This window comes from Pecten maximus, chromosome 14 (assembly GCF_902652985.1).
Source record: "Pecten maximus chromosome 14, xPecMax1.1, whole genome shotgun sequence".
NCBI lineage: Eukaryota > Metazoa > Mollusca > Bivalvia > Pectinida > Pectinidae > Pecten > Pecten maximus.
Window position 1 is genome coordinate 12371373 of NC_047028.1, and position 27502 is coordinate 12398874.

A 27502-nucleotide genomic window follows, 5' to 3' on the forward strand; every position below is an offset into this window, starting at 1 on the left:
ACAGGCCCAATATAAAGTACCTGTGCCTCTTGGTTATTGAGAATAAGTCATTTCAAGATTATAGCCTATTTGACCCCTGTGACCTTGAATGAAGGTCAAGGTCATTTATTTGAACAAACTTGGTAGCCCTTCACCACAGCATGCTACAGGCCCAATATCAAGTCCCTGGGCCTCTTGGTTATTGAGAAGAAGTCTTTTGAAGATTATAGCCTATCCGGACGGACAGACGACGCACCGGGCAGGTGAGCTAAAAATTAAAACAAGATGAAATGTACTTTTCAGGAAAACAACATTTATTGATACATCAGCCAACAATAAACTTTCATGAATGAAACAAGTAGCATTTAATTATCAACAATATGTTAACTGACACAATGTTATAAATTTATCACATACACACTTTTTTCATAAACACAAGTTTACTTTGGTCACAGAAATGTGATTACAAAAATAATCTAACATTTTTTTCTCTCATAATTAGTGGTATGTTTATTGGTTTTTTTTATTAGTTTATATAATAATTATCCTTTTATCAAGCCTTTATGAATCCAAATCTAGTAACCTATTCTAGTAAATTCCTTTCGTTCTCCATCCAGCCCCTCAGTAACCTATTCTAGTAAATTCCTTTCGTTCTCGATCCAGCCCCTCCCCACACCCCCCTCCCCACCCAAGTGGAATCACTGCTGCATGACTTAATTTAAACCTTACTATCAGTCATTCTATTGTTATTTTACTGATAGATTTACAATTAATTAAATTCATTGCTGCAAACAAAATATCAAAAGCAAAATTTTACATATCTACTCAAGAACTGCAACTGTATATTTGGCTTAGCCTGAACAAGCATCACTCCATGCCTGGCATAGGACGGTATAATAAAATTTATCAAAGCATGGTGATCACTCATTGAGGGAAGGCATATATATCTGTACACATAGCTCCAATTAACTATTCGGCATCAAAGCAAATATATTATAATAATACTTGACAATACATTGCACATATCTATTATGGTTTCATACTGGTGTCATGGGTAAACATTTTTCTGAAACCAAATTTAAATAAGTAGCGGTTTTTTTAGCAAAAAGAAATTGTCCTCAGTTCCAGTGTTTTGGTATTTATAAAGAAATGTGTCGACATATAATCCAAGTAACAACTTGTATCAGAAGTTTGAATCAAACAAATCAAAAGAATTAAGATAAAACTAGTCATAAATTTTAGATTCCATTACAACTAAACAGCCAGTCATTAATCTAGAATCAATCAAGAAAACATCCACAATGATCACTTTGTGAATCACCTGTCGTTTCTCCTTCGACAATTAATTCCCTTACCTCATAACTGATACAATCAATGAACTGTACAAAATCAAATTAAAAATCAAGGTTTTCCAAACTCGCAATTTCTAACTATTTACCTCATTAATCAATGTAGAAGTTAAAATTGTTCAGTACCATATTAAAGTATGACTTGATAATATTTGTAGACTAGTTTCCGAAAGACATTTCTAAGCAGAATGTTGCTTTTGTTAAAATAAATTACAACTCTGAATGTCATCCTATACATCATCTCTAATCTTCCTCCATCACGACATATTCCAGTTTTGACGATTCAGATTTTCCGTCGAGTGTTGTTGCCTGTACCTCCTCGTAGTACATGACCACTCTCATCTGTCGTTTGTAGGCATCAGGCACTTTAAACATTTCTCCATGGCCGGGCACTATATAGTCCGCTATTCTTAGGATGTTGATACGGCTTTGCTCCTGAATATCTGGCTTTTCACTGTTGTCCTGCCATAAACTGGGGTTTTCTAGATCTTCTTTACACTCAAACAAATCACCTGCAAAAACAAATTATTGATGAGGATGTCGCCAATTTTATATGGTTTAGCAACAATTGGTATCATATACTACATGTACATTTATATAATTTATTTTTTGTTCTTTTCAACATCAAATTGCTGAATGGCAGAAATGTATTTCTTTTTTCTCAGCTAACAATAAAAGCAATGTTCACTTGATGTGTAATCTAGTTTATGTTTTGTAAATATAAAGTATTGTTTATTTATTTTTAATGGTTCAAGCTTTTGTGATTTTACCAAAATTTTCATTGAAAAGGAAGCTTTTTTTTCTATTAAAAGTTACAGAGAGGCTCATAACATACTTTCTTGGATAAGAATATGAAATTATATTGAAGACAAATACAAATATTTAGACAATATTTTCTGACCTACAAAATGTACAAACCATATGGATTTAATTTATTACCAATACTGGTTTTGTACATCATATAATATTATTTAATCCAAATCAACAATTGGCACCAAGAACCTTACACCATGAACTTGTCTTTTCAGCGGCATTGAAAAATCATTTGTCTTCACGAACAAAGCTATAAAACAGATTTTGTTTATGAAGTTTAACTAAATCCCAAGGTGAAAATCCAATATTAAACCAACATCCAGTAAGTTGAAGTGAGTGATGAAGTTAAGGTTGAATTAGGTCGATCTAATTTTCTTAATTGACCATTTGAAATGTTGATCGAGACACCAGAGTGACAGAATTAAGCAAGGAATAGTGGTTAGAAGTCAGTCGCTTTGTATAGCTAGCTTTGCCTTTAATACATTGTAGATTGGTCCAGGTTCATCTCAGTAATTACTTACGATAGAACACCACCACCAAGTTTTATTACAATACATTGTAGATTGGTCCATGTTCATCTCAGTAATTACTTACGATAGAACACCACTACCAAGTTTTATTACAATACATTGTAGATTGGTCCATGTTCATCTCAGTAATTATTTAAGCTAGGATACCATCACCAAGTTTAATTCCCTATTACGTTAATCATGCTATTGTCTAGTTTACATATGAAACATATTTACCTGTGACTGCCACAGTGCCCAGTTTAGTGTTACGTACAATAACAGACACGTCAGAACCTGTGTGGCCGGCAGTGGGGACGACTTCTACATCATCATCAATTTCATAAGGAATTCCCTGTCAGTAACAACTTTTCAGATTAGCACTGTGGTATACAACTGATTTCAAAAAACAAACAAAATCATTAAGATATACAGTAACACTTTCCTAAAACAAAAACTAAAACTTGATACAAATTTCTACTGACCGGGTATAGTGAATTCGAAGGAAATCAAAAACAATTTGGTTCAACTTTATTTCCAATATAGGTACTGGATCCTAACAAACAAATGTTCGTGGGATGTGTATTACTAGAAATAGATAATTGTCAAGTAGTAATAATGACAGTACAGACAAGTAAATTGTCGCAACAGCCAAAGAAATAAGTATAAGTATACGTGAAATCAGATCTACGGTGTCGTCGCTCTGTGCTTCAATCGTGTGGATGTGTTTACAAACAACTCTTTTCTTGCCAGAATGTGCAACATGTTGCACCAATTTGGAGTATCGCTATATTTGGTGTGTGCTTTCTCCCAAACTTACACTGACCATACTGGACATTGGCTATGTAGCAGAGTTTGGACAGCAGATTCTTTTGTCCGGATATGTTTTATTGATTCTGCTTGATTATAAAAAGCATGCTTGACTAAATTGTCCCTTAAAATCTAAGAAAATAATTGCATGTTCATAAATAATGACCCGTTAAATCATGAAACTGTCTAGTTCAGCATACCTGGAAATCTAATCAATCTTTTTACATCCACCTGAACAATGAACAGGAATCTACTGTTAAATATAACCTGATCAAATAAAGGTATTTACTATTAAATATTATTACCTGATCAATTGACAGGTATTTACCATGACATATTATTACCTGATCAATTGACAGGAATCTACCATCAAATATAACCTGATCAATTAACAGGTATTTACCATTAAATATTATTACCTGATCAATTAACAGGTACTTACCATTAAATATAATTAAAATGCTTGTTTAGTACCTATCCACATGGAATGGTGTCTCCATGGTCACATTATAATTTAATAGCTTATAAAATTAGTAAAACTCCAAAACAATCGATCACTAAATTAATTACACACAAAATTACAGAAAAGACAACAATAGAAGGGATGATTAGTTGTTGAGTTTGTTAGTAATTATATACAAGAGATCCCAGAGGGATCTTGGCGCCCACCATTGAATGATCTTTATAGGTTCCATGTCAGATTGATCTTTTCTCTACTTTTCCCTTCCTCTAAGTCTTACTAATCTGTGTAAATTCAGAAACAGCCCTCTAGTACTTTTCAAACAAGGGGAACCTATATATAAAATTTAAGATTTAGCGATAATGGCTGTCTGTTGATTTCGGATTGGTCCCAAAATGCAACACCAGGGACCAAGGGGAACCTACATATGAAATTTGAGAAAGATCCCTTCAGTACTTTCTGTAAAATAGCGATAACAAACTTCAATTGTCAAAATCTAAGATGGCTGCCTGTCGGCCATGTTGTTTTCTGATAGGTCTCAAAATGTAATATGCATAACTAGGCACCAAGGGGAACCTACATATGAAATTTGAGAAAGATCCCTTCAGTACTTTCTCAGAAATAGCGATAACAAACTTCAATTGTCAAAATCCAAGATGGCTGCCTGTCGGCCATGTTGTTTTCTGATAGGTCTCAAAATGCAATATGCATAACTAGGCACCAAGGGAAACCTACATATGAAATTTGAGAAAGATCCCTTAAGTACTTTCTCAGAAATAGCGATAACAAACTTCAATTGTCAAAATCAAAGATGGCTACCTGTCGGCCATGTTTTTTTCCGATTGGTCTCAAAATGCAATATGCATAACTAGGCACCAAGGGGAATCTACATATGAAATTTGAGAAAGATCCCTTCAATACTTTCTCAGAAATAGCGATAACAAACTTCAATTATCAAAATCCAAGATGGCTGCCTATCGGCCATGTTGTTTTCCAATTGGTCTCAAAATGCAATATGCATAACTAGGTACCAAGGGGAATCTACATATGAAATTTGAGAAAGATCCCTTCAGTACTTTCTCAGAAATAGCGATAACAAACTTCAATTGTCAAAATACAAGATGGCTGCCTGTCGGCCATGTTGTTTTCCGATAGGTCTCAAAATGCAATATGCATAACTAGTCAACAAGGGAAACCTACATATGAAATTTCAGAAAGATCCCTTCAGTTCTTTCTCAGAAATAGCGATAACAAACTTCAATTGTCAAAATCCAAGATGGCTGCCTGTCGGCCATGTTGTTTTCCGATTGATCTCAAAATGCAATATGCATAACTAAGCACCAAGGGGAATCTACATATGAAATTTGAGAAAGATCCCTTCAATACTTTCTCAGAAATAGCGATAACAAACTTCAATTATCAAAATCCAAGATGGCTGCCTGTCGGCCATGTTGTTTTCCGATAGGTCTCAAAATGCAATATGCATAACTTAGCACCAAGGGAAACCTACATATGAAATTTGAGAAAGATCCCTTCAGTACTTTCTCAGAAATAGCGATAACAAACTTCAATTGTCAAAATCCAAGATGGCTGCCTGTCGGCCATGTTGTTTTCCGATTGGTCTCAAAATGCAATATGCATAACTAGGCACCAAGGGGAACCTACATATGAAATTTCAGAAAGATCCCTTCAGTGCTTTCTCAGAAATAGCGATAACAAACTTCAATTGTCAAAATCCAAGATGGCTGCCTGTCGGCCATGTTGTTTTCCGATTGGTCTCAAAATGCAATATGCATAACTAGGCACCAAGGGGAACCTACATATGAAATTTCAGAAAGATCCCTTCAGTGCTTTCTCAGAAATAGCGATAACAAACTTCAATTGTCAAAATCCAAGATGGCTGCCTGTCGGCCATGTTGTTTTACGATTGGTCTCAAAATGCAATATGCATAACTAGGCACCAAGGGGAACCCACATATGAAATTTGAGAAAGATCCCTTCAGTACTTTCTGAGGATTAGCGATAACAAGAATTGTTTACGGACAGACGGACGGAGGGACGGAAGGACGGGCGACGGACCACGGACGCAGGGCGATTTGAATAGCCCACCATCTGATGATGGTGGGCTAAAAAACAAGCATACTGGGTATTGTTAAACCAATACATGTCCCCTACTGGCCCGTTATAAATAGTAACCGTGACCTTGACCTTGATCTTGATCACAAAAACCCTGAAACTCGAATTCGAACTTGTCCAAGATATATGGTCCTTCATCATCATAGTGTGAAGTTTGATCAATATCCCTCGAGGAATGAAGCCATCAGATCGCTAACAACTTTTGGCGTTACGTACATATGTACAAGACAACCCTTCCTGTTTCACCGGTAGAGGACTAATAAAAGTGTACTATGAGGCTGAATCATACATCTCAATATAGTAACGTGGTTCTGTATCGGTTACCTCAGTTATGTATTCTCAAAATGTATAGGTCATGATTAGTGCTGTAACAGTAATCCGTGGGACGATATATATCGTGGTGTAAATGGCACGGTTTGGTTAATGGTATTTTTTCTTGCATCACAGTAAGTCCCAAAGTTTTCCAGATCAGGCTGTTTTCTGCGTGGTAATAAGTATTGCTCAAAACTAGCATGGCGGGGAAGTGCTTTCGTCAAGTGACTGTTTAGAACTGAAAGACCCGCCTACTTCATTTAAATCACATTTTTTGGAAACATTTTGTATTTTGTTTTACTGAAACAGGTGGTGTTGACTTTATTTCAATGATTATCTGCAAAATAAATGTATTGTGAGGGAAGTATATCGTTGCAGCATTAGTCACGATAATCACATATAGGTACATTCAAACATTGTAATTGTTTTGGTGCTACAGCCCACAACACTACCCTATACACCAAATCTATCTACAGATAAGATAGAGGGATTCTGCATGGTCTTAGAGGGGGAATTGGTTTGTTTTTGTTTTTTTGTCCTTTTCACAGCCAGGGTCATTTAAGGATGTGCCAGATTTTGGAGGTGGAGGAAAGCCGGAGTACCCGGAGAAAAACCACCGGCCTACGGTCAGTTCCTGGCAACTGCCCCACGTAGGTTTCGAACTCGCAACCCAGAGGTGGAGGGCTAGTGTTAAAGTGTCGGGACACCTTAACCACTCGGCCACCGCATCCCCCCTAGAGGGGGAAAGAAAGGACACAAAAAATACAGACCAGGATGTGTCAAAATGATCACGGTATAAACAAATATCATAACTGTGGATGGTTCATGACAGAGATGGTAGATAAGTATTACTCAATCGGTTTAGAAAACTATCTATAGCTGTACATAAGATATCAATTGTTTCTTTTTAAAGGATATTCATGGGTATATGATAACGGAAGGAGAACCTGTCAATCTACACAAAGGATTATGTGAAACAGAGAAAGAAGAAAAGGTGGAAAAACTTGTAATGAAAAAACCTACCATATCAAAATTATGTTCTACATACATGTCACCATGACAAATGTCATGTGACAGGATGTGGGTGGCATGAAGAAAGAGGTTGAGGTTGCCGACATGATCAGAGTGGCCATGGGAGCATACAACATACTCGATCTTGTCTGGGGAGGTACCATGCTTCTCTAGACCTGCAACAGTTTACAGGTATATTATCCCATACACGTGGCTGAACCTTGTAGTAATAATATACTGGGGCTACTTCACATCATCTTGTTACATTACAAACACATACCTAGACTTAGTCTATTTATCAATGTCATTCTTTATTAAATTAAATTTTTACTCTTCAAACCTTTTTTCGATGTAGACCATTAGATAAATGTCATTATACATTTTTTGGATAGATTGTGTGTTTTTACAGTCATAATATTGAACATACATCCTGTTATCAAGGTAAAAGAGGCTATTGTTGAAAACAGGACTTCTAGTACAATGATGCTAAAACACAACTAATGTTTTTGATAATGTGAAAAAATCTACAAATGACACACTCTCCAGCCCCCTAATTATAAGTCTAAACACGCTAGACTCCCATAAATGATTATTCAAAAATAGCTTTTAAATATTTTCAGTACACCTATAATTGTATTTATTTACATGCACAATATTTGAAATATTATGCCTTATGCAAATTAAAATGAGACTTCTGAACCATGCATGTTAATTAACAAATGTCAAGTTACTAATTGACCGTTAGTGCAGTATAAATCATTTTTACATTATAGTTACACTGACAAGAACTGTGCTGATAGGGGTGAGCACAATACCAACAAAAGAAGCTCATTTTGTACTGTGGAATCTCTGACATTTTAAATCAAATATATGATGAGAATGACAATTTCAGAAAGTCACTTCATTAGAGTTTGATCTTATATCAAAGTTAACAGATTTGACATGAAGCTTTAGTTTTCCATCAGACTCGTGAAACCAGAAGTGTGAACGAAAAATATTATGTAGTTCCTATTGCTGTATCTCTCAAGTGATAACGTATATCAGAAAAGTTGTACAGTAGCATTGCTTGGCCAACCAGATGAAGTGCGTTTGAAACAAGAGCCTCTATTGATCAGAATCAGAAGTTATGTGTGTAGGAGTGCATTGGCACGGATTGTGTGGTCACAGGTACATGTCAATCAAGCCACAAGCATTTTTGATAGCTAAGGTCGCTAGACTATTTCATTACGATATATAAAATCAAGAAAGAAAATGAAGAACTAGACTTGTGAACATGAGAGTGTGAACAAATTGAAAGCATTTGTTTCGAACAATCAAGGCTCTCATTTCAAACGCACCTTGGCCTAGCAAGGCTAGTGTATAACTTTTCTGATACACATGAACAGTTGAGCTGTACAGCGGTAGAGATAACATAATATTTCATTCACAATTCTAGTTTCACAAGTCTAAGCTGAAAAGTTATTGATAATTTAAATGGATGATATTATGTTCCGATTGTCTTTATTTTGTGTTTACTTTTCACAATATTTGCATGTTGACTTTTGATAACAGAAACTTTGCCATTTACAAAAAGAAAAAAACTAATAAATGAAAATACAACTGTCCAAAATGTTTTGATCCTGAAAGTTGATATTTCAATTATTTTCCCTTAGTCATATGGTCAAAATAAAAAACAATAGGAAAAAAAAAGAAAAAGATTTTAACAGTGGATATATTTCACAGCCTTTTCAAAGGAGGGTTCTAAAAGTTTTTCAAACTTATCACCTTACTAGGTAAAATGTTTGATCCATTTTTTTTTTCTACAAAAATATTGACACAAAATTTTAAAGGAGTAAAGCTTCTAGTATTTAAAGAACATTACACAGCTGCAGTACAAAAAGGTTCATTCTGCAAATATAGTTCAAAAAAATGTATTCAGACAAAGAGTTCCACTGCACATATGACCTTGACCCATGCATTTTACCTGGTGAAATGCATGTAGATAGTAGTTTTCATGATGGAAGATTTTTCCAGCTATGATCTGGATAGCCCCAGTGAACAGGTTCAAATTGCCAACTTTATCAGACAGAGCACTAGTGCCCACAATGAACCGAACTTCAAATGGCAGAATACCATTATCTTCTAGACCTAGTGACGAAATTGAATTTTTGAAAAGTGGTCTATTTTCAACAATCATTTCATAATAACCATTGATTTTTTTCTTCTAATGAATGATTTAATAAATATTAGCCTGTTGCCCAATACACATTTCTTTCAATAAAATCTTTGTGAAATGAAATGATTCAAAAGAACTAGTCAGTAAAGAGGTAATATCAAAATTCACAATATTTTCCTACATAGATCTATGTACTTATTACCGATCAGTACTAGATACTATAATGTTCCTCCATGAATATGAATATTCATTAAATAGAAAATTATAAAATTAATAATCACCAAAATGGTCATTTTTTCAGTTAATAATGACCAAAAAACCACTTTGGAATATTCAGAGAATAAAAATCTTTGAAGTCTGAGTCACCTTTAAGTATTAGGTCTTTATCCCATGGATTTCCCGTATCTACAATGATGTTCTTTGGACCTTTCAGCAAGGTAATGGTGCCACATGCTTTCTGGTGACCTGTGAAATGAAAACAGGTACAGAATGACAGCAATTCTCCTTTACATCTGTACTTTTGTACATTTCTCCCCATTTCCACCTATTGCTGAAAATGTATTTTTCATTAGGTCATAGTAATACCTTTACATATAAATTGCCAGTATAGGCAGTATTCCCTAACCTGACTTAAGTTAATACCGATGTGAAGATAAAAACATTATGACACTGAACATTACCATATTACTATTAGTTTCTATTTTTGTAATTAAAAGTTCGGAAAGAAAATAAAATAATCTGACATGGGAATTGAGTCATTATATATATTTATAAATTCAGGGGAAGAGAATAAATACTTGATCAAGGAAAAGAATGTATATTTCATAATGGATAGGGCATTTTCTACATCTAATATTACATTTTCATTGAAAAGGGAGATAACTTTCATTATTACAACATCTTAAATATCACTTTACTTACAACTTATTAATGTTTCAAAATTAACAAAAGAAACAGAAGAATTCAACTTAACAAAAGTAATGATTTTCACATTGGTTTACTTGTTTTTTCTTGAATTTCTTTTTTCATAAACCTTCAATTTTTCCATTTTTTTTTCAGAAGGAACCTAATTAATATGATTAACTGACCTGGTCCCTCAGTCTGGCTGTAGCCTTCCTTCAGTATGATCACCTCGTACATTGTGACTGAAGTCTTACACAATGCTAAACACCAGCTTAGGATCCTGCATTAAACAAAACACATCATCCAGATGTTTTGATGGTCATTCGATTATTTCTTCATCGAAACTGGAAATAAAAACAAAACAAAAAAATAAATAAATGATTAAATAAACATTCTCTATCATATTTACCATCTTAATTGGAAATCATTTTAATTGAAAATACTAATTAATATATACAGTATACCATTCTTGTACTGAGAATTAACATGCATTTTATGTAAAACAAGGACCCAATGGGCCCGATCGCTTGCCTGCTATCCAGTGATCAATTTTAAACATAAACATAATTAAAAACAAGAGGCCCAGAGGGCCTGTATCGCTCACCTGGTTTCATCAGATATGAAACAAGAACTTATATGCTTTAGTATATTTGCCACTGGTATTGCTATGTCAATATATCATAGGCATTTTATATGGTTACATGAACATTGTTTTTATTGTAATTCTAAAAATGTCAATTTAGCCAAATTGATCCCTTTTGGCCCCACCCCTCAGCCCCCGGTGGTCAGCCCCACCAATTGTACAATTTTGAATCTCTACCCCAAGGGGATGCTACCAGGCGAATATGAGCGATATATATATCCATTGCTTAGTTTCAGAGAAGTTGTTTATATCAATTTAGGCAAATTGACCCCTTCTGGCCCGCCCCTCAGGCCCAAGGGGGTCATCCCCATCATTTGTACAATTTCCTAGTGATGCTACCAAGCAAATATGAGTGATATCCATTGCACGGTTTCAGAGAAGAAGTCGTTTATATCAAAATAGCTAAATTGACCCCTTTTGGCCCCGCCCCAGAGGGTCAGCTCCATCATTAGTACAATTTTGAGTCCCCTACCCAGAGGGATGCTTCTGACCAAATTTTGTAAAATTCCGTTCAGCGGTTATGAAGAAGAAGTCAGATAAGTCAATTGTTGACGGACGGACGACGGACGGATGCCACAGTATGGCATAAGCTCACCTTGGTCCTTCGGACCAGGTGAGCTAATAAGTGTATCAGAGACCATATACAGACCTGCCAACCTTTCAAATTCAAAAATAGTAATTTGGCCCATTTTTGAGCAAAAAAAGAGTAATTCTTAACAATTCTTGCCAAATCTATTGCATCAAAAAGAGTAATTTGCTACTATTTCGAGAGAAAAAAGAGTAACGACCACCACAAAATAGTAAAGATTACTATAAAATAGTAGTAGTTGGCAGGTCTGCATATATAAGATATCAGGGCCTGGCAGTTATTTGAAAATGTGTCTTTTAAATATTTTGGCCAAATTTAACTCTTTCAAACTTACATCATGGTCAAAGTCATTCATTTGACCAAACTTCCTAGCCTTCAACCAAGCCATCTTCACTAGCCAAGGCTTCTGATAACATTACACTCCACAAACCCTTGGCAGATATAGTCACCAGTTCTGGCCCTCTAGGGGAGATTCGAAATTACCATTCTTTACACAGGAAATCTTCGACTAGTTCATCTGTGGTGTTTAGAAACACACATGGAGGCTTGTGTCATTTTGATGAGATATGTGATCAATGACTTCAATCAACCGATCAAACACTGTGAATCTTTCCCCAAATATTGTATGTCTCTATATTAAGGTAAAATGCCATGACATAGTCGACAAGGTAGCTCTGTACTGGGCGCCGCAATCTTTGTTGACTGCGAAACCAAAGCTGAATGTAAAGCGCAATTTGATTGGATGCCTGAGGATTCCAGGGCGCGACGATTTAAACACAACTATATCTGCCAAGGGGTCGTGGAGTGAAACCTAATCAGACGCCTTGGCTAGAGAAAATGCACCCAAGCATGCTACATGCAAAATATCAGGTCTTTGGGCCTCTTGCATATTGAAAAAGTGTCCTTTTAGTATTTTTGCATATTTGACCCGTGACCTTGAAAAAAGTTTAAGGTCATTCATTTGAATAATCTTGATAGCTCTTCATCCAAATAGGCTAAAGGCACAATTTCAGGCCTTTGGGCTTCTTGCTTAGTAAAAAGAAGTCATTTAAAGATATTAGCGTATTTGACCCATATGACCTTGAATGAAGGTCAAGGTAATTCATTTAAACAGTCTTGATATAGCCTTACACCCCAACATGTGACATGCCCAATATCAGGTCTTTAGACCTCTTGCAAAATGAAAGTCATTTAAATATTTCAGCATGCTTTAACCCTGTGACCTTGAATGTCAGTCAAGGTCATTCATTTGAACACACTTTGTATCCCTTCAACTAAGCATGCAACAGGGTCAATATCAGATTTCTAGACCTTTTGGTTATTGAGAAGAAGTTGTTTAAAAGGTTTGAGCATATCTAACCCATGGGTCATCCATTTGATCAAACTTGGTAGCCCTTCATCTCAGCATGCTACATACATAAAATAATGTATCTGAGCCACTTGGTTACCAAGCAGTCATTTGAAGATTTTAGCAAATATTTTGACCTGTATGACCATGAATGAAGGTCAAGGTCATCCATTTGAACAATCACAGATTATACTGAATTGTACTCCTATATAACACAAGAGGCATGTCTGGTTACTGATTTATTACTCGACATTATAGCCCTAGTTTCCTTTCCATGGCCCTGACCCTATGTCTGGTGTAGGGCCAGAGTGCACAACTATATAAAAACATGGAATACAGTGTAAAACGAGGGTCTATACGGACAGAATATTACACCGATTTGATGCTTTGGGGTAAATAAACATTTTATTTATCGATCAATATAAGGTAGGTGTTATGTCACACCTTATTTTATTGTGTTTGCACCAAAATCTTAGCAACACCAAACGGTGTCAGATAATTCCACGTTTTCATATATATATAGTGCGCTCTGGCCCTATACCAGACATGGTGTTAGGGCCAGAGGAAACTCGGGCTATCGACATTAGTGTGGTGACAGCAACCAGAGACATATATACAGAGAGATTGGCAGCTCTCTATTTGCCCTTGTGTTTACATAGTGGCCCCTGACCTTCCCACAATCCTTTGCGGTCGCTCGGTTCAGTCTTCACTAGACGCCATATTGGAGAAAACTTGAAAACCAGACACATAATTATCGATAATTTCTATTTGAAATCATCACCAAGATCCAATTATGTGCTTTAATTTTATTAATATCAAATTGCAGAAGTGTCATCAATATTAAATATATCACAATTTGCTGTCCAAGTGTTTGTATTTTGAGTATGAAAGTCAAGCACAACGCAGGAAAGATCGGCGGGAATCTCCAATTTTCGAAAAGTCCCTATGGGGTTTTCGAGAATACGGATAAATGACAACAATGTGCATGATAATCAAGACCACATTCCATAAGTATGATAGTTTTTGGTTAATGTGGTAACTTTTGTAGTGGCCTAGATAAAACAATGTGCTTTTTGTGTGCGTTTAAAATTGACGATGTTTTGGTCGGACGTAATGGCTGCTTGATTACAAAACTTGGACATGTCGAATAGGACCCAATGGATTTTAGAAAATACGGATAAATGGCAACAATGTGCATGATCAATAAGACTATATCCCATAAGTATGATAGTTTTTGGTTAATGTGGTAACTTTTGTAGTGGCCTAGATAAAACGATGTGCTTTTTGTGTGCGTTTAAAATTGACGATGTTTTGGTCTGACGTAATGGCGGCTTAATTACAAACTTGGACATGTCGAATAGGACCCAATGGATTTTAGAAAATACGGATAAATGACAACAATATGCATGATCAATAAGACTATATCCCATAAGTTTGATAGTTTTTGGTTAATGTGGTAACTTTTGTAGTGGCCTACATAAAACGATGTGCTTTTTCTGTGCGTTTAAAATTGACGATGTTTTGGTCTGACGTAATGGCGGCTTAATTACAAACTTGGACATGTCGAATAGGACCCAATGGATTTTCGAAAATACGGATAAATGACAACAATATGCATGATCAATAAGACTATATCCCATAAGTTTGATAGTTTTTGGTTAATGTGGTAACTTTTGTAGTGGCCAAAATAAAACGATGTGCTTTCTGTGTGTATTTAAAATGACGATGTTTTGGTCTGACGTAATGGCGGATTAACCAGAACATGTCGAATAAGTTCCAATACTACGATACACATATGCGCATAGCCCGATTTACCTGCGCTCGCGTGTGTTTGATAGGAGACAGGACGCTCTCGATAAGGGATATGCTTGAGTGGTCACGAATAAAGGGAGCCACTATGTGTACGGGGAAATAGCGATGTTACTAATCTCTCTGTATATATGTCTCTGCAGCAACTATTAAAAGTTTCTCACCATGTTAAAAAACCTCTAATATATTGTTGGAGTTTGTATACCTTGAAATGGTGTCAGAATCTCTTGATTATTGAAATTATGCCATAGACTACGCGCTGATGTCACAGCTTCCCTGAAATGATAGAGGTTCTCAGATTAGATATTTTCAAGAATTTCGTAAAAATTATCTGCATAAAAAACTCAATGCATGTAAAATCATATCATTTAAGGCTAAGATGAACTAGATATCTAGTGTATGTTATGATTGAGTGTGCCTTGTATATATAGAACACCAAACTTTCTAAATCCACTAATAAGTTTTTTTTTTATCAAGATGTTGTTGTTATTGTATTACATTGTACGATCGCATGTTTAATAAGAAAATAATATTTATTTCCTACCTTGGCCTCATGAATAATTTATAAAGCCAAGGTATGATATAATTTTATCTAAAAATTAAGCATATGATCAATAATTTACTAGTCTTATACAGTAACGTAACATTTTGATTACAAACACGTACAATTCTGTCCACAAGTAGCCTGTGCGATCTGCTAACAGTATTAGGTAGGCTGACTGTAGGCCTATGTTCAGCTGCAATTTATCAATGCCGACAAGCCTGCCAAGGCATGAGGCGGAAAACACGAAACTAGGGCAGCTTAATTGGAAAAATAATTTCTTACAGTTCTCCGAGTGGCCTCCTACAAACAACTTGAACTTGCCGGTGTCAGAGTTGTTGTTTTGTATGTCTTTCGCATTCACGACCAAAACAAATTACAATATGACTTCCAATGTACCGTACAAACCTGTCACAAACCGAGATATTTTTCGTGAAATCTGCCCAGAACAAACACTTCGTAAAGCTCACAGGATGCTGATCCCCCTTTCTTTGGATGTTCCCCAACTTTCTGGAAGTAACTGGAACTTGAAACCTAGCGGAGAGAAATTGTATTATTAAAGGTAGATAATCATAGCTGTAGTGTAGAAGTGAAAGAATGTACGCCGATCCCAAACCCGTGCTGTACATGTACGTATGCTGCTAAATATCTTGCTTCTGCAGAATCAATTGGAACATAAATGTCTTGTTTGAACAACAAAGCGGTAAAACATATAGATATTGCAGAACCAGGGCAAAAGTATCTGAAGGCATAGATACTTCAGTCTTTTTTGAAAAAATAAATGACTAATAAATGAATAGATATAAGTAAATAAGTTCATTATACTTGCATGATGGATTAATTCCCAAACTGCGCAATCGAACGCATTGACTTTGACAACTTGAATTCTTTGAATAACAGTGATGTGGCCAATTGGGCTGACAATTCAATATTTTTAAGACTTTGTTTTTCAATGGATTTTATTGAATTTTCACAAATTTATAGAGAATTAATTGCTTCTTCCTCCGATAATATTTGTATAATTTTGATTTCCCTTGTCGATTATAGGGGATTGTATATAATATAACATAATATAATATTTGTATTATTTTAATTTCCCTAGCCGATTTTAAGAGATTGTACATTATATTTCGAAAAATAGCCTCTGAATCATACAATGTAATATAAAAATAAGAACAACACAACATCACACACTTTTTTCATTTCAGACGAAAGAGTTAACGTTTCTACTAGTGTTCGGAATTCCAAGAAAATCCATCGAAAACAAAGTATTAAAAACAGAGACTTTTTCAACATGAATGAAGTTTATAGCCAAAACGTATGCATACGAAGACGGCATTTCTCTCTCGCAGGTCAATTATTATTTCGAATTTTGTAGAAAACTGAGAATCTAGTGACTCTCGCCCTTCAAACATGTATTAAGCGGTAATCCAAGGGACCGACAGAAATTGGCTGCTTAAGACAGGTTGCTACTAAACTCACAAACACGCACATATAAAAATCATGAATTTATTGCATCTGAAAAAAAAATCTCCACTTGTAGTTTGTTCGCTACATTTCACATAAAGTTTGTCATGTTCAGCCTCAGTTTGCATGATAACGCTTAATCCTGCAAAGACTTGACAAGTGTGAAGGAACAAAGCAAATCATATGACGATCGATAATGGGATCTCATCATGTTCAAGTTCAAGTTCTTTATTACTTTAAGTCAGCTGACTTATCAGTTATAACATATATACAGAACAACATAATACAAAGACAACAACAGTTATACACGCGTACGCACACACTCGCACACACCGCCACCGCCACACACACACACACACACCGCCACACACACCATCACATACAGTGGAGAGTAAACACTAAGTCGCAGTAATCAGCTCAGATCTCCTTTTGTTTGCTTGTAACAAATACTTGCCAAGATTTCTTATTTCCGACAAATTCTCACACGTAAGAAGTTGAATTAATTTATACATGCTTGGATGTCTTGCATAATATTTCTTAATCAATTTTATCCTTATGTCAATATAACAGGGGCATTTCAAAATGAAATGGAACTCATCTTCGACATCATTCAAGTCACATAATGTACATAATCTGTTTTGTCTTTCGATTCTGTTATATCTGCCACACTCGATATTTAGCTTATGTGCAGACAATCGAATTTTACATATTTGCTTTAAATAAATTATATTTACAGATTTTGATAAGTAATACTGGAGACCAAAGTTACACACATATTGGTACAATGCTCCTTTCGGAGAAGATTTAATTTTTTCAAAACATTCTTGTCTAAATATGTCACAAAGACGTTCTTTTATAATATAAAAAGTGTTATTACTTACACTGGAAGATTCCCACACATTTCCAAGACCAATTCTGTATAATTCTTGTTTTACACTCATTAACCATATGTCATTATTACAAAGCATATCGTCATAGCATGACCTAAGTATACAATTTTCTACATTTCTCAGTTTTATCCAATATTTGAATATTCGAAATTTTCTAATAATTTGTAAGGGATATCTTCCCAGTTCATAATACACCATAACATTACTAGTTTTATTATGTAATCCTAGTATTTGCTTGCAGAATCTCACATGCAGTTTTTCAATATCCGGAGCGGTATGGAAGCCCCAAACTTCTGCTCCATAATTTAAAACACTATTTACATAAGTATCAAATACTGCTAATTTTGTTTCAATATTAAAATAATTTTTCCTACAAACATTTAAAAGTGCAAACAATGCTTTTCTCCCCTGGTCAGCAACTTGCTTCTGAGTTTGTTTGAATTTCCCGTTAAAATTTAATAGCACACCCAGGTAATTAAATTGGTCGACAACATCCAATCTATTTCCTTCGTATGTCCATATTTCATTCCCTCTTAGTATCCCTCCATTTCTAAACACGACAATTTTAGTTTTCCCAGTATTTACCGTCAAATCCCATTTTTTTGTGTACTTGGCAAGAGAGTTTAACATTGTTTGCAAACCCTCTGGTGTTTCAGATATAATCACCATATCGTCAGCATACATAAGTAAAAACATGTTTATATCTTGTATTTCAATAGATGGGCAATTATCTACTATAAATTGCATTTTACAATCATTAACATATATAGCAAACAAAAGGGGTGATAATATTTCCCCCTGAAATAATCCGTTATCTATCTCAAAAAAATCTGATAGATTACCATTATATTTAACACAACATTTCACATTTTTATATAATGATCTTATAACTTTAAGAAGTTTTCCTTTTACACCTTCCTTTATCATTTTATACCATAGATTCTGTCTGTTGATAAAATCAAATGCTTTTGTATAATCTATAAAACAACAATAGAGACGTTTTTTCTTTTTTAACGTATGATTAACTAAAGACTGTAAAGCAAAAATGGCGTCTACAGTAGAAGAGTTTTTCCTAAATCCAAACTGGGCGTCTGTTACTTTATTATATTTCATTTCGAACGATACAAGTCTTTCATTTATAATAGCAGTAAAAAGTTTACCCGCACAACTTAATAAGGTAATTCCCCTATAGTTATCTGTGTTATTAACGTCACCTTTTTTAAAAACGGGAACTATATTACCAAGTGACCACGATGACGGGAAATAACCAGACTTAAATATATTATTGAATAATAGCAATAAACATGGCATTAAAATATCTTTACAATTAATAAAATATTCATTAAAAATACCATCTTGTCCACACGCTTTGTTAGTATTTAGTTTTTTAATTGCAGTCAGAATCTCAGTCTCTGTTATATCTACATCTAGTTCATGAGGGAGAAGATCAGCTGAATTCACACCATACTCATTAAGAAAGTTTGATACATCCTTGTCTATTGTGGGCTCATTCGATCCTAAAGAACAAAAGTGATTGTAAAAGTCCTCAACACTTAAATCGTTTATCTTACTAGCATTGTACCAATATGTGTGTAACTTTGGTCTCCAGTATTACTTATCAAAATCTGTAAATATAATTTATTTAAAGCAAATATGTAAAATTCGATTGTCTGCACATAAGCTAAATATCGAGTGTGGCAGATATAACAGAATCGAAAGACAAAACAGATTATGTACATTATGTGACTTAAATGATGTCGAAGATGAGTTCCATTTCATTTTGAAATGCCCCTGTTATATTGACATAAGGATAAAATTGATTAAGAAATATTATGCAAGACATCCAAGCATGTATAAATTAATTCAACTTCTTACATGTGAGAATTTGTCGGAAATAAGAAATCTTGGCAAGTATTTGTTACAAGCAAACAAAAGGAGATCTGAGCTGATTACTGCGACTTAGTGTTTACTCTCCACTGTATGTGATGGTGTGTGTGGCGGTGTGTGTGTGTGGCGGTGGCGGTGTGTGCGAGTGTGTGTGTACGCGTGTATAACTGTTGTTGTCTTTGTATTATGTTGTTCTGTATATATGTTATAACTGATAAGTCAGCTGACTTAAAGTAATAAAGAACTTGAACTTGTACTATGTTTACGTTTCCTAAACGTTTTGTAAAATGTTCGCGGGTTGTACTTTCTTAAATAATTCATCATGTCACCTTGGTGACATTTATACTCCCTTTTTAACTTATATTCGAGTTTCTTATACAGCGTCTTTTTATTTACTAGTGCTTCCCTGTTCACAGTCGATTTACAAACATTAAAAGTATACAGTGCATATTTATAATCTCTATATCTTTGTTTACAGGGATCTGTAAACCATGGCTTATCTCCCTTGACAACATTTTCCTGCTTACCTGTGCCTTTTTTGCTACTTGTATGGGTACAGTGAGGAACAATTAACTCATTTAGAATACTTGTAAAATTTGTTACACATGTATCAATTCCTTCTTGGTCACATTTAGTAGTATTACATGACTGTATCAGTCTGTCAATGTTTTCTTGTAATACCTCACAAATTCTACTATTATTTTCTTCATTCCATTTTACACTTGTTTCTCTCTTGTCATTTAAATTATTACTTTGTTACGATTATTACGATGTGAACATCTCGGCTGTTTACCTCCGGACACAATGGCCGCTTAATACGGGCTGAGATAACGACTAGGGCCTGATTGTAGTGGCCGCGTTAGACATGTGACCGCTTATTTAAGGTTTATTATAGAGTATGTTCTATCGGGCGTACCACAGACTGGCCGTAAAGCAGAGGTGGCCGCTTATTCAAGGTGACCGTTCAAGCAGGTTTGACTGTCGGAGGTGGCCGCTTATTCAAGGTGACCGTTCAAGCAGGTTTGACTGTATCATTTATCATAAAAGTCCTTTTAATATTGAATGAGAAACAGAGAAATAATTGATACATTTTCCACTGGCAATGGACGTTTGAGTGTTAAATAGCAGCTGTTGTTGTTTTAAACAAAAGTCCGGTAAAGTTACTTGATGGGGTTCCTTTCAAATGCATTTACTGCACTACTTTATATAGATATTGGTCTATATTACTAGGAGAGTGACTACAAATGCCCGCGCTAACGGCCTCCCCTACCTACAGTGTTAACACGTCCCTGTTGATTTTCAATGCCTTATTTCCATTGTCATGATTTCCTACTGGCGGGAAAAAAAGAACAAAGAAAATAACGATTGATAAAGTTCAAAGGGAAGGTTAATTGGCGACAACTGATATCATTTGGACATACTCTATTTCATTACACGATATGAAGTCAGACGTGTTCTAGCTTGTTGATATACCTAGTGGTACCATGTTCACTCCCTAGTCTTGACTTTAAGCCTGCGACTAAACCCGGATTTAACCAAAATTTATATAGCGGGTGTCGTCGTGACCTAGATTTGTATGACGGGTATCGTCGTTACCTAGATTTGTATGGTGGTTGTCGTCGTGACCTAGATTTCTATGACTGGTGTCGTCGTTACCTAGATTTGTATGACGGGTATCGTCGTGACCTAGATTTGTATGACGGGTGTTGTCGATATAACCTAGATTGGTATGACGGGTGTCGTCGATATAACCTAGATTTGTATGCCGGATGTCGTCGTGACCTAGATTTGTATGGAGGGTGTCATCGTGACCTAGATTTGTATGGCGGGTGTCGTCGATATAACCTAGATGTGTATGCCGGATGTCGTCGTGACCTAGATTTGTATGGTGGGTGTCGTCGTGACCTAGATTTGTATGACGGGTGTCGTCGTGACCTAGATTTGTATGACGGGTGTCGTCGTGACCTAGATTTGTATGACGGGTGTCGTCGTGACCTAGATTTGTATGACGGGTGTCGTCGATGATACAGACGACGCTTACACTCCCGGAACACCTGGTGACATTGTATTTGCCTATTTCCAAGTGCCTCCATGCAAAACTATATTATTGCTAATATTTTGCACTCTTTATTGAAAAAAAAAATGTTCAAACTGTAACCACCAGCAAATTGGTGATGAATTCCCTTGCTTGCTGGAATGATACTCTGTCTGGGCATATACATGTAATTCTATATATACATGTAGGTAAATTGTTTTGGCTGAAACCAAATGAAATTAAATTCCATATATTAATATTTACATTTATACTGCAGCCCCACTATATAACTTTACCAAGCTCACTTGGAAGTTACGAGTCCATAACTTCCAAATCTTTATTATGACGTCATTATTATAGTGACGTCATAATTGTCACGTCGGCGATAACGAAAGATGGCTGTTGAAAAGGCTGTTCCGTCTTTGACGATAATAAGTTGTTCATTCATTATCAGAGTAAAATTCCTGGATATAGTCTTTCAAATTCGTTGTCAAATGTAAATATAAGTATTAAACTGCTTTCAGTTGAAAGTTATGGGCTGATGAATGCAGTTCAATGCTTAAATGAATACTACTAAAATATAACAGACACTGAGTAATCTGCACTTTTATCGGAATTATTTTAAAATAACAATAATTAGTCACTCTTGATGCAAATGTGCATTATTTATGAAACAGTGCTCTGTGCAATTGACTACCAACAACGAACACTACAATTGCTGTTGTTTACCACAATATATGTTTATCTATACAATGTAATGTGAAAGAGAATATAATAGATTTGAGTTTAATTCAATTGTATCATGTGTGGTGCTGAAATACTTAATAACTGAATTTGGTTATCCAGCATTTGTATGATTGAATGAATTATAATTATTTTGGTTATGGTATTCGCCATCTTGGCCAAATGAATTGTAATATACGTTTATGTATCATACAATCCCTATATGGTGTGCTTTATCTCTATCTGTCACCCAAATTGTATCCATATTGTCTGTTTACCAGCATCTGCTGTACCAGTTCAATGATTAAGTTGCATCGTCAAGCTCATTAATATAACAGATCTTTACTGCGCTCTCGTTCGGTAAACTAGACTACGTCAAGCGAGTTGTAGTTAACGGAATAGGGCGAAGACAAAGATAGTTTAAGAGATGGCTACATCGCCGACAGCGTACATACGCTATTTCATACAAAATTGTATAAAAAGGGCATACAATGTATAGAAATATGCATAATTAACACGAACGAACGAAACAAGAAAAATTGAACAATCAACAGGCCGAAGGATAATAAATCATAAGCCAGGCCGTTTCGTTTAGGCTAAAATGGAGTTTAAATGATTTGTTAATCCTATATCTCTTCGATTACCTTCAACTCGGTTATATTAAAAAAAAAACAAGAAATGGGAACGCTCCTATTTCAGTTATCTATATAACATTGATCTTGGCCTGTTGTATCGTACATGTATGTGATTATCAAGCATCACTTCGGAAGTATTCAGGTAAATACAGGTAAATTGTCTGGTAGAATATACAAACAGATTTTACCTAGATTTGCATTTGGTGTCGTCGATGAAGCAAAAGACTCTTTTCCTTCCGGAACGCCTGGTCTAATTTCGAATGGTTTCTAAGCAGGTGTATTTTGTGTTACCATTCCCCCTCAATTGAACGATTTGTAGTTATAATTTCGGTTCCGTTTACATGTCGATAATCTCTATTGATATGTGATGGACAATTATCGCCTCGGTATTTTGGTATCTCCACTTCAATGGCGCTTATGGGCGAGTAAAGCCCTGGCAAAATATACCCAGGACACACCAGAATAGAACAGAATAATCAGATTGCGTATGAATTAGGTACCTTACCTACAGGCTGTTACAGCAAGGTATACTATTTCAATTGCCACATCTGTATTTTTCGCACGAATGAGAGGTTGAATACCGTACTCTCCGAGCTCCCTAATCCAACGTGCAAATTTACATCGATTATATGACAATGTACCTATAGATCATGGTGTGTCGGTTGCATCCTATGTCTGGCCGATTATAGCACATCATGTTTCACGTGACCGTGTGCACAGCTTAAATGCCTAATTTCTGTCGAATATTGAACCTCGGTGAGGAATTGATTTTATTCATTATTAACAATCCTCCACGATAAGTACGAACTACAGATACAAGGTCTCCATGGACCTTTTCTACAGGGAAAATCTGTGTTTCGTATTTGTACGTGTAATGTGAGTTGGTTTTGTACCCCATGCGTCTCGGAAGTAACATTATATCATAGTTCAATATGAGCCTTTATGACGCAAAACCATTATTATCGTTAGAATAACGACTGTCACTATGGGGTTCTGTGTCAGAAAATTCACGGAATGAAGTGTGATAAGTCTTGATGTGAAGTCCTCCTTTCTACGAAGTCGTGCGTTTCGTAGCCTAATTCTCGTATGCAAGTGTCCAAAGGTAAGAAATCTTATTTGATATTACTAACCACAGGTGTATCAGTGTCTAAAGGTAAGAATTCTTATTTGGTATTACAAACTCACAGGTGTAACAGTGTCTTAAGGTAAGAAATCTTTAAGGGTTATAATTTAATTAACAACGATAAGAAACATTTTCATTAAGTTTAACATGTTTATTTTGCTCAAGATATTAAAAAACACATCGATCAATATTAAATCCCGTGGTACATTATGTACTTCCGGTATAACTGAAAGTAGTTCCTTTTAATTTTTTTTTATGTTATGAGATGATAACATAATTTTTTGAGCCAATGAAAATGCTTGTTTCAAGCAAAATTAAATTATTATTTGATATTACTTACCAAGGGTGTGACAGTGTCGAAAAGGTAAGAAATCTTATTTGATATTACTAACTCACAGGTGTAACAGGGTCCGAAGGTAAGAAATCTTATTTGGTATTACAAACTCACAGGTGTATCAGTGTCTAAAGGTAAGAAATCTTATTTGATATATCACTAACCATGGGTGTGACAGGGTCCGAAGGTAAGAAATCTTATTTGATATATTACTAACTCACAGGTGTAACAGGGTCTAAAGGTAAGAAATCTTATTTGATATATTACTAACTCACAGGTGTAACAGGGTCCGAAGGTAAGAAATCTTATTTGATATATTACTAACTCACAGGTGTAACAGGGTCCGAAGGTAAGAAATCTTATTTGATATATTACTAACTCACAGGTGTAACAGGGTCCGAAGGTAAGAAATCTTATTTGATATATTACTAACTCACAGGTGTATCAGTGTCTAAAGGTAAGAAATCTTATTTGATATTACAAACTCACAGGTGTATCAGTGTCTAAAGGTAAGAAATCTTATTTGATATTACAAACTCACAGGTGTAACAGTGTCCGAAGGTAAGAAATCTTATTTGGTATTACTTACTCACAGGTGAAACAGTGTCTAAAGGTAAGAAATCTTTAAGGGTTATAATTTAATTAACAACGATAAGAAACATTTTCATTAAGTTTAACATGTTTATTTTGCTCAAGATATTTAAAAACACATCGATAAATACAAAATCCCGTGGTACATTATGTACTTCCGGTATAACTGAAAGTAGTTCCATTTAATTTTTTTATGTTATGAGATGATAACATAATTTTTTGAGCCAATGAAAATGCTTGTTTCAAGCAAAATTAAATTATTATTTGATATTACTAACCGAGGGTGTGACAGTGTCGAAAAGGTAAGAAATCTTATTTGATATTACTAACTCACAGGTGTAACAGTGTTCAAAGGTAAGAAATCGTATTTGATATTACTAACTCACAGGTGTAAGTGTCTAAAGGTAAGAAATCTTATTTGATATTACTAACCAAGGGTGTAACAGTGTCCGAAGGTAAGAAATCTTATTTGGTATTACAAACTCACAGGTGTATCAGTGTCTAAAGGTAAGAAATCTTATTTGATATAACTAATTATCATGTGTAACAGTGTCGAAAAGGTAAGAAATCTTATTTGATATTACTAACCACAGGTGTAACAGTGTCCGAAGGTAAGACATCTTATTTGATATTACGAACTCACAGGTGTATCAGTGTCTAAAGGTAAGAAATCTTATTTGATATATCACTAACCATGGGTGTGACAGTGCCTAAAGGTAAGAAATCTTATTTGGTATTACTAACCATGGGTGTAACAGTGTCCGAGGTATGAAATCTTATTTGATATTACTAACTCACATGTGTAACAGTGTCTAAAGGTAAGAAATCGTATTTGATATTACTAACTCACATGTGTAACAGTGTCCGAAGGTAAGAAATCGTATTTGATATTACTAACGCACATGTGTAACAGTGTCTAAAGGTAAGAAATCTTATTTGGTATTACTAACCATGGGTGTGACAGTGTCTAAAGGTAAGAAATCTTATTTGATATTACTAACTCACGGGTGTAACAGTGTCTAAAGGTAAGAAATCTTATTTGATATTACGAACTCACATGTGTAACAGTGTCCGAAGGTAAGAAATCTTATTTGATATATCACTAACCATGGGTGTGACAGTGCCTAAAGGTAAGAAATCTTATTTGATATTACTAACCATGGGTGTAACAGTGTCCGAAGGTAAGACATCTTATTTGATATTACAAACTCACAGGTGTATCAGTGTCTAAAGGTAAGAAATCTTATTTGATATATTACTAACTCACAGGTGTAACAGGGTCCGAAGGTAAGAAATCTTATTTGATATATTACTAACTCACAGGTGTATCAGTGTCTAAAGGTAAGAAATCTTATTTGATATATTACTAACTCACAGGTATATCAGTGTCTAAAGGTAAGAAATCTTATTTGATATATTACTAACTCACAGGTGTAACAGGGGCCGAAGGTAAGAAATCTTATTTGATATATTACTAACTCACAGGTGTATCAGTGTCTAAAGGTAAGAAATCTTATTTGATATATTACTAACTCACAGGTATATCAGTGTCTAAAGGTAAGAAATCTTATTTGATATATTACTAACTCACAGGTGTAACAGGGTCCGAAGGTAAGAAATCTTATTTGATATATTACTAACTCACAGGTGTATCAGTGTCTAAAGGTAAGAAATCTTATTTGATATATTACTAACTCACAGGTGTAACAGGGGCCGAAGGTAAGAAATCTTATTTGATATATTACTAACTCACAGGTTTATCAGTGTCCGAAGGTAAGAAATCTTATTTGATATATTACTAACTCACAGGTATATCAGTGTCTAAAGGTAAGAAATCTTATTTGATATTACTAACTCACAGGTGTGACAGTGTCTAAAGGTAAGAAATCTTATTTGATATATTACTAACTCACAGGTATATCAGTGTCCGAAGGTAAGAAATCTTATTTGATATATTACTAACTCACAGGTGTAACAGGGTCCGAAGGTAAGAAATCTTATTTGATATATTACTAACTCACAGGTATATCAGTGTCCGAAGGTAAGAAATCTTATTTGATATATTACTAACTCACAGGTGTAACAGGGTCCGAAGGTAAGAAATCTTATTTGATATATTACTAACTCACAGGTGTAACAGGGTCCGAAGGTAAGAAATCTTATTTGATATATTACTAACTCACAGGTATATCAGTGTCCGAAGGTAAGAAATCGTATTTGATATTACTAACTCACGGGTGTGGTAAAATAATATTTATACAAACTCATTAAGAGTTTGTCATTTACCTGATGAAGTTCAATCATTTAAAAATACAGTCATAGAATTTTAGACTAAAATTGTTTTGACCATGTCACTGAGAAAAGCCTCTCCCTGGTCCAGAACTTTTAATGGCGTTCTAGGATTTCGTTGTTGTATTGTAACAGATCACGGTGTCTACGTGTCATGGTATTTG

General features: G+C 35.0%; 1 protein-coding gene across 3 annotated transcripts; it reads right to left on the minus strand.

Moving 5' to 3' along the window:
- Positions 1-270: 270 nt before the first annotated feature.
- LOC117342280 (metallo-beta-lactamase domain-containing protein 1-like) lies at positions 271-15901 on the minus strand. Of its 3 annotated transcripts, none has more exons than XM_033904372.1 (7): positions 15773-15901; positions 15029-15099; positions 10620-10778; positions 9898-9996; positions 7389-7552; positions 2888-3002; positions 271-1840 (listed from the first exon to the last, which is right to left on the minus strand). In XM_033904372.1, exons 3-7 carry the CDS (start codon positions 10669-10671, stop codon positions 1572-1574), a joined length of 699 nt encoding a protein of 232 aa, XP_033760263.1. In that variant the 5' UTR covers positions 10672-10778; positions 15029-15099; positions 15773-15901; the 3' UTR covers positions 271-1571. The 3 variants fall into 3 exon arrangements, with proteins under 3 accessions (XP_033760263.1, XP_033760264.1, XP_033760265.1); XM_033904373.1 differs by lacking the exon at positions 7389-7552 and adding an exon at positions 9340-9503; XM_033904374.1 differs by lacking the exons at positions 15029-15099; positions 15773-15901 and adding an exon at positions 12001-12022.
- Between the last annotated feature and the right edge of the window lie 11601 nt (positions 15902-27502).